This window comes from Gadus macrocephalus, chromosome 14, assembly GCF_031168955.1.
Source record: "Gadus macrocephalus chromosome 14, ASM3116895v1".
In the NCBI taxonomy this organism is placed as follows: Eukaryota; Metazoa; Chordata; class Actinopteri; order Gadiformes; family Gadidae; genus Gadus; species Gadus macrocephalus.
This window is the reverse complement of record NC_082395.1, coordinates 3,653,187-3,665,686: the sequence shown is the minus strand read 5'-3', so window position 1 is coordinate 3,665,686 and position 12,500 is coordinate 3,653,187. Positions and strand designations below refer to the sequence as shown.

At 47.9% G+C, this 12,500-nt stretch overlaps 2 protein-coding genes across 2 annotated transcripts in view; one reads left to right on the top strand and one right to left on the bottom strand.

Moving 5' to 3' along the window:
• The window catches only part of sv2ba (synaptic vesicle glycoprotein 2Ba), a 14,542-nt gene extending 8,089 nt beyond the window's left edge, over positions 1–6,453 (bottom strand). Inside the window, exons 1-3 of the mRNA XM_060071180.1 lie at positions 6,296–6,453; positions 2,607–3,336; positions 168–348 (exon numbers count right to left, since the gene is read on the bottom strand). Coding sequence (XP_059927163.1) covers positions 168–348; positions 2,607–3,090 — 665 coding nt within the window. The 5' untranslated portion in view covers positions 3,091–3,336; positions 6,296–6,453. The remainder of the gene's footprint in view (positions 1–167; positions 349–2,606; positions 3,337–6,295) is intronic.
• Positions 6,454–10,926: 4,473 nt separating this feature from the next.
• mctp2b (multiple C2 domains, transmembrane 2b) overlaps positions 10,927–12,500 on the top strand; it is a 20,550-nt gene continuing 18,976 nt past the window's right edge. Inside the window, 1 exon segment of the mRNA XM_060071992.1 lies at positions 10,927–11,019. Within this exon segment, the coding sequence (XP_059927975.1) occupies positions 10,927–11,019 (93 nt within the window).

The window sequence follows — 12,500 nt, the reverse complement described above, 5'->3', positions numbered from 1 at the left end:
CATCATTCTGTCTGGCTCTGTCTCTTCTATATCATCCTTCCATCATTCTGTCTGGCTCTGTCTCTTCTATATAACCCTTCCATCATTCTGTCTGGCTCTGTCTCTTCTATATAACCCTTCCATCATTCTGTCTTGCTCTGTCTCTTCCATATCATCCGTCCTCTCACCCGAAGCCGGAGCAGAACCTGAAGAACAAGAAGAAGCCGTAGCCCTGGGCAAAGCAGGACAGGAAGCTGAAGACGATGTCGATGGTGAGGACGTAGATCAGGACCTTCCTGCGGCCCAGCTTGTCACTCAGCCCCCCCCACACCAGCGCCCCGGCCAGCATGGCAACGTACACCAGCAGACCTGCAGAACACACACACATACTCACACACACACACACACACACACACACACACACACACACATATGTGCGCACACACGCACACACACGCGCACACACACACACACACGCACACACATACACACACACACGCACACACACCCACACACACACACACACACACACACACACACACACACACATGCACACACACACACACACACACACACACACACACACACACACACACACACACACACACACACACATATGTGCGCACACACGCACACACACGCACACGCGCACACACACACACACACGCACACACATACACACACACACGCACACACACCCACACACACACACACACACACACACACACACACACACACCCACACACACACACACACACACACACACACACACACACACACACACACACACACACACACACACACACACACACACACACACACACACATGCACACACACACAGAGACACACACAAATAAATCAATATTGAGTAACCCCAGACTTGCCCTTCATAACTTTAAAGACTGCTCATTCATACACAACCCCCCCCCATCCTACACCACCCAGAAGGTGTCATCTTCAAGGTCAGTAGCAGTCGTGTTGTCCAATAGGGGGCCAACCCGGCCCTGGTTTGAACTTACAAGGACAAGACACATGAGCAGCTCCAAGTATGATAAGATGAGTTCCCAATGATATCTTCCACAAATAAAATACAATTATTTATTCTTTCAACAACCTGGTAAATCTGACAAGTTAGATCAACTAAAATTGGACACAAGATCGCTTTGTGTCATCGAGTGAGGCTACCAAGTAATGGTGCGGCCCCATCATTCAGACTCAGTGATGCAACACAGATTGTGTGTATATTATAACAGATTATTCTAAGGTCAGCGTCCGGGCCGACAGTCAGACGGGAGTGGAACCAGCAGCCGACTCTCCTGCAGGCAATCAGGCAGCAGACTGTCCTGCTCTACAGTTTACTACACCGAGAATAAGCTCCTTAATACGGCTCTTCCCCGTACTGGAGATTACAGGACCACACACACATACGCACCCACACACACACACACACACACACACACACACACACACACACACACACACACACACACACACACACACACACACACACACACACACACACACACACACACACACACACACGGTAGTAGGTGCTTGCACACTCACAGGAGTGTTAAGTGCTTAAAGCTTGAAGTCTTGTATCGTGTCTCGTTATCTATATTATCTATCTATCTATCTATCTATCTATCTATCTATCTATCTATCTGTCTATCTGTCTATCTGTTTATCTGTTTATCTGTTTATCCGTCTATCCGTCTATCCGTCAATCCATCTATCTATCTATCTATCTATCTATCTATCTATCTATCTATCTATCTATCTGTCTATCTGTCTATCTGTCTATCTGTCTATCTGTCTATCTGTCAATCTTTCTATCTGTCTATCTGTCTATGTATATATGATCTTATTCTTCTTCAAGTAACACACGCTATCAATGTCTCCACCTTTTCCGCTATTTTAGTAAAACTTGGATCATTCATTCATTTTCCACAGTGTCCATAAAACATAACTTTATGTTTCTGGTTCTGTTTCTCCCCTCCTCATCTTTCTTGTGGCCACACTCTCAATAATAATTGTCCAGCATATCAAGCATTCATGACATGAATGTTTTCTAACTTCCATGACAAGAAGGTCTGTCTTCACCTCAACAGTTCCACCAGGCATCTGAGATGTCATCAGGCAGAGGCAATATAGATCAGGCATCTATATTCTTAAAAACCATGTGAGACTGAAGACAAAGGATATGATAATGTACTTCTGCATATGAGAGGCTGTAGCTGAATCACTCCTTATAACTTATGATCGCTCCGTATTTGTATTACTTGTATTATTGATATATAAACCCGAGCATGCATGTTGCTTTACAATAAGGGTACATAGATTGACATCAATTGATTCAAATTAATTAACATAGACCACTAGTTAACTATTCATTTAATCTTAGTTAATTGTAAATTAATGCTCATCAATTCATTCAATTAACCCAATGCATGATGTTAATTTATGATTAATTACTGTACCCTCATTGTAAAGTGTTACCGTTATATATCATTACTATATATAATACAGTACGCGCCCCTATCTACTGTAATCAAGGGCGGCCGAAACAATCACCTTCACCCAAACCCATAACAGAACCCCTTGCCCCTAGTCGCCGCCCACTTACCCAGCATGCCCTTGTCGGCGTTGGTGATGCACATGTCCTTCTCGGCGCTGGGCAGCACGAAGCCCACCACGTAGCTGTCCACGCCGTCCGCCATCAGCGCCAGCCCCAGCACGGCGAACAGCGTCCACTGGAAGCGCCCGTGGCCGCAGTCCTCCATGATGTTCTCGTACTGGTCGGGCAGGTCGTCCTCGTCCTCGAGCTGCGCCTCCTGCCGCGCCTTCCGGCGGGCCTCCATGCGGGCGGCACGGCGCGCCTCCTTGATCTCGTCGGGGTGGGGGATGCCCTGGTACTCGCCCTCGTACATCTGCTCGCCCTCGTCGTGGCCCTCCGTGGCGTCGCTGGCCGCGTCCTCCTCGTCCTTGGCGGGGAAGTCCGTCTGGTAGGGGTAGCCGTCGGGCCCGCTGCCCTCCTGGGGGGGGTAGGTGAACTGGCCTCCGTCGCCCCCCTGCGGCTGGGTCACGTTGTTCTGGTACGGGTCCTCCATGGTCAGGGGGTGTCAGCTGGCGGCCCCTGGCTCGTGGTGCACGGGAGATGCTTCGAGATGGAGGACGCTATGATGTCATGCTCCTCCGAAGGTGTGGCTCTATTCGCTCGGGCTCTCTCTTGGGGGGGCGGGGTCCAGGGGTGATGGAGGCTGAGGCCGGGGTCACTAGTCTGGGCTACTCTTTGGGGGGCGGGGACGGGAGAAGGTCCTTAAGTGTCCCGGGGAACGCAGAAGGACATTCTGGGTCTGAAACACAGGGAGAGACGCTGGTCACTGGTGAGCTCAGGGTGCCTTGGGCAATCAAGGCTGGCCGCAGTGAGGTACAGCTTGGGTGAATAAAAACAGCAATTCACGGGGAAATTCAATTCCAGGGTGAAAGTAGAGGTAAATCTCAGCACGCGTGTAGACTACCAGACTACAGACTACAGGAAAACACTGTTGTTGATGCTCACTTCAACTCCAGAATGAAGGAGGCAAGATCTGAACAAGACACAATGATAGAGGGATGATCTCGACAACTCACAAAGATACAGGATGACCAACAAGGACAGAATGATGGACGGAATATAGAGTAGAGACAGAATGATGGAGGGAATAATTAGAAGAGACAGAATAATGAAGGGAATATAGAGGAGAGACGAAATGATGGAGGGAGGATGGAGGAGAGACAGAATGAAGGAGGTCTGATAGAGGAGAGAAGAGTACTCAATACAGTCTTTAGATTTGCTTTTGCACTTGGCTCCCTCATCAGAAGAATCAGCAGGTATTTAAAACAGGGGTGCCGCACTCTCAGATACCAAGTACTATATACTAACCGGATCATTTGCTAACCAACTAGATCTACATCACTTGCTTCAGAGATGTATGATCAACCCTTGGATTAAGATGTTCTAGTGTTGTATGCACTGTCTGCAGTCTACCTGTGTAGGCATCTCTGGGCGGAAAGCCCACACCTTTCTCTGACATAATGTTACGACGGACTGACAGATGGACAGACAGACAGAAAGACAGACGGACAGACGGACATCGCTGAGTCCTCTCCGGTATCCACATCTCGTCGTTATGACGATGGCTGTGATGATTTAATCCCGCTTAGGGAAATTTCATCGCTGGTCCTGTGTGTGTGCGTGTGCGTGTGCGTGTGTGTGTGCGTGTGTGTGGGATTTTCCCAGAGAAGTTCACAGAGAGAGGTGATTGTGGTGGGTACAGAAAGGATTACTGAGTTTGGAGCAACATTTTTGAAATCACTTACTGGTTCTCAATCGCATCGGAATATCATCATGATATCATGATATGAAGTGACATAGCACAGCACTATCCAACCTAACACAAGACTGCATCCCTTCATATCATGTAGATGTAGCCTGGTGTGTACTAGAGGCAGGTAGAGAAGGAGGTGCTCTCTGAAACATTGGTGGATTTCAGAGGGAGAGAGAGAGACAGAGAGAGACAGAGAGAGAGAGAGAGAGAGAGAGAGAGAGAGGAGAGAGAGAGAGAGCGAGAGAGAGAGAGAGAGACAGAGAGAGAGAGAGAGTGCGAGAGAGAGCGAGAGAGAGAGAGAGAGAGAGAGAGAGAGAGAGGAGAGAGAGAGAGAGAGCGAGAGAGAGAGAGAGAGAGAGTGCGAGAGAGAGCGAGAGAGAGCGAGAGAGAAAGAGAGCGAGAGAGAGAGAGAGAGAGAGAGACAGAGAGAGAGAGAGAGAGAGAGAGAATTGTCCTTCACTGCCCCAGTCCAGCACAGCTGTGGCTTACATAATGATAATAACTCTCTCCCTTCTCTCCCTCCCTCCCTCTCTGCTAGGTTTGGGTTTATCAACCCAATATTATGCCAACGTCAGGGCTGTCCCTGATTGGGCAAGCGAGTCCCCGATTGGTCAAGCGAGTCCCTGATTGGTCAAGCCACTTCCAATAGTGTCAGTAGACCTGAAACATGTTCAAGCCTACCTTCACTATGTTTCTCTCTATTTATCTCAGGATGATGGAAGGACCCTGTAGCCTGGAGCTCCTAACACACCGTCATACCATCACATCACATACAATTTATTCCAGTGAAAGAATCATTCAGGTATAACATGTATCAATCAAGCAAACTGCTTAAAGTGCGTTGACATAGAAACAAGCGATGGCAAACCAAAAGTCTGCTTAATCACCGAATATCACCTCAATCACCATGGTAGCCATGAAACCATGATAAGTCTTTGACCTGGAGCCACATTACACTGAATGATTGAGCACGGCATCAATAGTTTGACTCCTTCTGTTCACCATGACACTTGTGTTTGTGTGTGTGTGTCTGCATCTGTTCATTCTTGCGTTTGCATGTACATGGGCTTGTGTGCATGCATAGGTGTTTGTAAGCGTGTAAGCGTGTGAGTGTGTGTGTGTGTGTGTGTGTGTGTGTGTGTGTGTGTGTGTGTGTGTGTGTGTGTGTGTGTGTGTGTGTGTGTGTGTGTGTGTGTGTGTGTGTGTGTGTGCATGTGTGTGTGTGTGTGGCAGGCCTGAGCTGAGTTCACCTTAATCCCCATGACCGGCGACAGAGGGCATAGAGACCTTGTCACATGACCTTCTGCCAGCCAGTCAAATAGCAGTCCGCCTTCCCACAACCCAAATGTTTAATATCAGTCATTGATACACCATTATGTAATCAGATATTAATCCCGTGGTCTAATCTATATCGCAGACCATTTCTGCACGACATTGATTAAAAACATTGTGGACGTGCTCTGAAACACCCTAGCTAGCACCAAAGATCAGAGAGTATCTCAGAGAAAGATATTTGAGCCATCATACTCTTTGGTCTGTGCACAGCATTATTAGTGAAAAGGTTATTTAATGATACGAGTCAACTGCTTGAAATAGTTTATCTGAGTGTATAAACTGTATTTGTTAGCATTGGTCCTTGTAAACCTCTGAATTAAAAGTACATTCAGATGTGCATGGATAATGATAATACATATTGACTGCTTTCCCAATGTAATGATGAAAAGTATTAACAACTAATAATCCTACAATTTATTAATTGAAAGTCATATCGTCCATTGTCTTCCAAAAGTTACTGCTTCAACTGTAACTACTGCTACAACTGCTACTGTATTTTCCTTCTGACGGTTTTATCTTTATCCTAAATCTGGACCACCTACAACTCGTCACACTCGTCCTTACTTCCTTAAACACATGAAAATACCAAGGGAAGAAACGGAAGTCTTACCAGACTGGACACTCCTTTCCAACCTAAAATAAAACCAGTTTGAGGAAGCGATGGGACGAGAGATATTCCTTTCCGATGGTAAATGTCCTATCAGATGGTACAGCCTTCATATTACTGGAGCTAGGCCGAGCTGTCAGCCCGGCACGGATTAGGACTCCAACTTCCCGATATGACCCACCCCCCTGCTACATGACCTAATAGTACGGTCCATCAGAGCAGGCAGTGCAACAGGCTCTACTGATGACCGCTTCCTTGGGGGTACTGGGCGGGTTGAGGTGGGCCTGGGGGGTCTTGGATCAGGGGTTCGTTCCCAACCTCCCAGTGGAGGTATTTTAGTGCCCAGGACCCACCAGATATTCTGCGCCGTAATACAAGCAATACATTTTCATAACCTTATATTAGTGAATAGTACGCACATGAACGCACCGCGGGCTGCATTCCATATGGAAAGAAAAAGGTCTGAGGTCAGTGCTTGGCCCCATGGCAGCTTCCTCATCAGGTCACCCCAGGATAGCCTGCCCCCCCCCCCCCTTCTGCAGCCGGGGTCTTGAGGGGGGGGGGGGGGGGGGGGGTTCGGTTCAAACCCCCCAGGGTTTGAACCGACAACCCCACAGGTGCAGACCCCCCCCCATTGTTATAAGTGGTTTGAAAGGTCATTTTTTTGGGGACGTCTTCATTTATTTATGTTCATCACAGTTCAGATACACGTCAGTTAGGAGCAGGTGTGGGACAGGGGCCACACTGCTCTCTGCAGGTAGGCTGCGGACATTGGGGATCGAACCGCCGATCCTTGCGCCCCTCCCACCGACCCCATTCGTTCGATATTGGTCGGCGTTTCACCTATATAACCTACTCGTCCCTCCATTACCCAGAAGCCACCTGTCCACCCCCCCCGGTGCGACATGGTACGGTCCAGGGCGTCAGGGTGGAGAGTAGATGTCCTGCATAGAAGCAAAGCTCCCTAATCCCTCGGCCAGATAATACCAGTGTAAAGAGGATTAGCCCCACCCCACCAGCAGTGCCATTGGCTAAATTTAGACATCATACACTTCTGTGTTCCCCTGTACAGCCCGCCTCCCAGGCCCCACCCCACCTCAAACAACCAGTCAGTGTCTCGTCCACCAATAGGAGGGCGGCTCCCTGACCATTCCCAATCCAGTCCAGACTAATAATCCCGAATTCCGATTGAACAGAGCACACGCACACACACACACACACACACACACACACACACACACACACACACACACACACACACACACACACACACACACACACACACATGTGTGGTGCCCGTCTCTCTCTCTCTGGATCAAGGTGGATCAAGGTGGGTTGCACAGACATTGTGTGTTGGTCAAATCCCCTTTCTGTCTAATGGAGATGCAACTGCAGTTTGCAGGTCATAATCTCTCTCTCTCTCTCTCTCTCTCTCTCTCTCTCTCTCTCTCTCTCTCTCTCTCTCTCTCTCTCTCTCTCTCTCTCTCTCTCTCTCTCTCTCTCTCTCTCTCTCTCTCTCTCATACACAACCACACAACCACACACACACACACACACACACACACACACACACACACACACACACACACACACACACACACACACACACACACACACACACACACACACACACACACACACACACACACACACACACACACACACACACACACACTTGCACTGCCGTTAGGTAGATCTTTAATCCCCATTACTCGAATGACCGGTAGGACCAACATCGACACCTACTGGACGTTATAGGTTCTGTGACTTTCGACCAAATTAAACATTTTATACAGTCGAAAGTAAGAAAGCAATCTACAGATCACCCAAATAGTACTGTAAAAACACATGTATTTTGTTATAATGTCACTTTATTTATGTCGCCTATCGTATTAATGCATGTCAGGTGATTAAGGTATTAATGATAAACCAAAAGACGTGCGTTGATATATTGGGTTTGTTCATAAGCTTGATTCTGTGGGACAAAGTGAATAGAACAGAGGGATGCATGTCTGTACGGTGTCCTGTGGGCTGTCGATGTGGTGTCCAGTAAATAAAACAAGGCTTGCCACTTGTCTTTTCTCTCTTTACCATCTGTAAGATGGTAACAAAAGACTTTAATCCTACTGTGATTGTATAGATACAGCCAACTTCCTATTGCGTTTAGCCCTTGCTGTGAGCCTATAGGCTCACAGCAAGGGATACTAAGCAGTTATTCTTTAAGGTAAAGCAATACGCACGTCTTCAGCTCCAAGCACACACACACACGCACACGCACACACACACACACACACACACACACACACACACACACACACACACACACACACACACACACACACACACACACACACACACACACACAAGCAAACCGGCCTTCTATTTTGGGTTGGGAGCCAGCCGCTAACAACACCAAGTTACATGGAATATGCCTATTACTTCATGATGTCAGCGATCATCACATACATGTCCTTGTTCAGCTCGAATGTATTAGATCGCAAAGTTAGGCAGCAATAGAGATGGACGCCATGCGGGACTGAGGCGGAGTTAATTAAATCACCTCGGAGGGTTGCTGAGTGCCTGATAAACAATGCAAAACGACCTTCATTGTTGTCAGCACCAGGGTGTCTGCAAGGAGCCCTGCATGCAGCTCCGGTGGGCCACAGACAACTTTCATTAGAAGGCCTGGGCGGTTTTATGGCCGCAACCCCCTCACCCCCATTCATTTCACGGCTGTATAAAGGCAGTTATACGTCTGTGCATAATCTCCATATAAACCAGGAACACCGGGGGAAATGTCCACAAAACGATCCACTCCTCTTTGTGTATGTTAAAGTATTATAAATACAGATAAAATATGGTAGGGTTGCAGTGAGCCAATTCCGCCGCTAGAGGGCGGTGCAAACCAACAGGAACACCACGTGTTGCAGAGAGAACGTAAAGTCTTCATTTTAACGAACACAAAAACTGTCTAGAAGCATTAAAACTTTCACCTCTGGAACATGAGGACAATATGCCAGCATTCAACTCCGACAGCCAGGCCGTATAACACGTGTGTCTAATATTCCACACCTGCAAAGCAATTCACTACACACATACTATTGAAATGGACGAGTTTGATTGAATGCATATTTATTTCAATGTAAAACCGAAGGGTGAAAAGTGAACCGGTGATGTAAAAGGTGTTTAAATCGCTCTTGGCACCAAGCGACGGGTTCTGCGCGACGCGCAACCTGTCGCTCTGTGCCAAGAGCGATTTAAACACCTTTCACATGCGCGCGTCAGCCGAGATCCCTCCCCTGATCCCTCCTGCTGCGAGTTGTCCTGGGAACCCGCAGCAGCAACTTCCAGGGAAGTCGCGCTGCATTTGTCCCCTGGCTGAACCGAGGCGCGGAGTTGGAAACAGAGGGGACCCCCTCATCGCCGGTCATAATCGGAGTTTGGGACACCCTTTTGAGTGACAGCCGCGGCGAAGGGTTTGACTTGAGACGGAGGCGAGACCGGTTGAGTAGTCCCGTCAACACCGCACCGGGATAGAGGATATGCGCTCTAAAGCTGCTGGCAGGACACTGAGGTGGGTCTAAATATATACAAGGTAGGAGGACGAGTCAAGTTACTGACAAGGTAATGCCCGGGCCATTGTTTGTTTTGGTCTCGGAAGGCCTACCTCACACACAAGTCTGAAATGAAACCGGAGATTAAGGGTATATTGGAGTCTTTTCTTCAAACTACTGAACCGGTTGGTGACCATGAAACAGTTTCAGAGAGTACCAGCGTGGGAACGTCCCCTGTTTATATTGGCCTCCACCCCCAGCGAGACCCATGTCGATGTATTCTGTTTTTAAACCTGATATTGAAGACAAATGTGTTACAATTAACACAGGTTGAACTGTGACTATAAAACGCAGGTTGACCGTTGAGATGTGTGTGTGATTATGAGTGTGTGTGTGTGTGTGTGTGTGTGTGTGTGTGTGTGTGTGTGTGTGTGCGTGTGCGTGTGTGTCCGTGTGTGTGTATGGTTCGGTGTTTTCCAGGTCATCTATTGTCACCATAGATTAATATCGGTAATGTTAACCATGCCTCCCTCCCCCAGCTCCATTCACAACTGCTGGCATTGTATTGGCCAACAGTGAGAGACTGTGGTTTTCGGTGTCTCCCAGTACGACATGGGTATAATGGGAGTACAACTAAACAGTAATATTATGGTGCTATTATGTAGACAATGTTGCAAAGGTCGATGTAATCACCAGAAATAAGAAACTAAAAGTTGTATTACACGTTGTATAGCCTATAGGCAGTGCTTTTTAGTGGAGACCGATAGCGCTGGGATATCCCCGGTAACCAATGGTAACATGAGAGATGTTTGTTTCTGTGGTGACGGACAGACCTGCAGAATGTTAGAACCAGCCTACTATGGGGTGTAGTTTAGCTCTTGTAATGTACTGTGTATCAAACAGCTGACCCGACTGGGACCTCAACTGGTTCCCTGAATGGGTCATACTTGTACACCAACTAGTACCCCAACTGGTACCTATTGCAACCCCAACTGGGATCTACTGGTACCCCAACTGGGACCTACTGGTACCAAAACTGGGACCGACTGGTACCCTACAGGAACCCCAACTGGGACCAGAATGGTACCCCAACTGTTACCCTACAGGTACCCCAACTGGGACAAGACTAGTACCCCAACTGGGACCTACTGGTACCCCAACCGGGACCTACTGGTACCTCAACCGGTACCTATTGGGACCCCAACTGGTACCCTAGCTACCCCAACTTTGGTTAAGATCCCGAGACGTTTTGGATTTCCCTGTATTTTTGAAAGCTGTGTCACTATGCACCCACAGACCCCGATGTAACACAACAGGTCTGAATGTGATGGCGCATTTTATTGTGGGTGATGTCTGAGGAGGTCATTGCTCTACTTCATGATTTCTCTAGTTTATGAGGAGGAGAACATTGGTACACATTGATTACCCCACTCGTTGGGCCGATGTGAATAGCTTTTTATATGAATAATTAACTTTTAATGACCTTTTGTGTAGTAGGCAGTTAGTCCCAATGACACCATAAAAAGGGAGACTTGGGTGATTATGTCATCTCATGTGTCTTACCAAAGCAGTTGACTTATAGTATGTAGTCCTTTTCGGGAAGAAACTTGCTACGGTAGTATACCTGTAAATACCTATGCTGTGACAGGGAAATTACATGTTAGAAGCAAGAGTTGGAAGGGCTAAAGTCCAATGCTAGTGGAGCCCTGCCTACAAGTAGAATGGACCATGTAGCCAGTGGGGTGGAGGGGTGGACACATTTAGGAGCTGGGCGTTGTGGTTGTAGCTGATGGTGTATTTGGGTGGAGGCGGTGATGCACCACACCATTATTGACGCTCGCCTCCGGTGTACATGCGAGCAGAGCTGTTAGCCGCCATCCTCCATGCTAGCAGAACTGTTAGCCGCCATCCTACCGGCTAGCCGATTGGTTAGCCGCCAGCATACAGGCGAGCAAAACTGTTAGCTTACCAGCCCACAGGTTTGCAGGGCTCGCACATGGTCAGTAGCTTGAGTTACTTATTAAGACTGAGACAGGGGAGAAAGGCTGAGTGCTTTACACTCATGGGAACTTTATAGTAGAACAGCTGTCTTTTCACTGTTGTCCATCACTGTCATCTTTACTGTCTCAGTCAAATCTTCTCCAGTTGGCGGCAAACCTTGCAGCTAGCTGTTCAGTACAGATCTATCCACCCATTGTCTTTCAGTCATTTTGCACGAAAGTGTGCATGAAATGAATTTGCATTGACAAACAACAAGCCTCTTTGCCAGCGATCCTGGCAGTTAGAGATATGTATCTGTCCTCCAATGTTGAGCTGATGGAAGAGCTCTGACCCTCTCAGCTAGAGCTCAGTGACTGAACGAACGTGAGGGATCCGGTCAGCTCCATGTTAAAGCAGCCGATCCATGATGTCTGCCACTACCCCCTCATTCTGCCGGGCTGGAGTAGCAGCGAGCTCTTTAGTGCTGTCATTACACTGTACTTACTGGATGCAGCCCCTACTTCCAGGGGATAGGGGTGTGTGTGTGTGTGTGTGTGTGTGTGTGTGTGTGTGTGTGTGTGTGTGTGTGTGTGTGTGTGTGTGTGTGTGTGTGTGTGTGTGTGTGTGTGTGTGTGTGTGTGTGTGTGTGTGTGTGTGTTAGCCCTCTGTTTTAT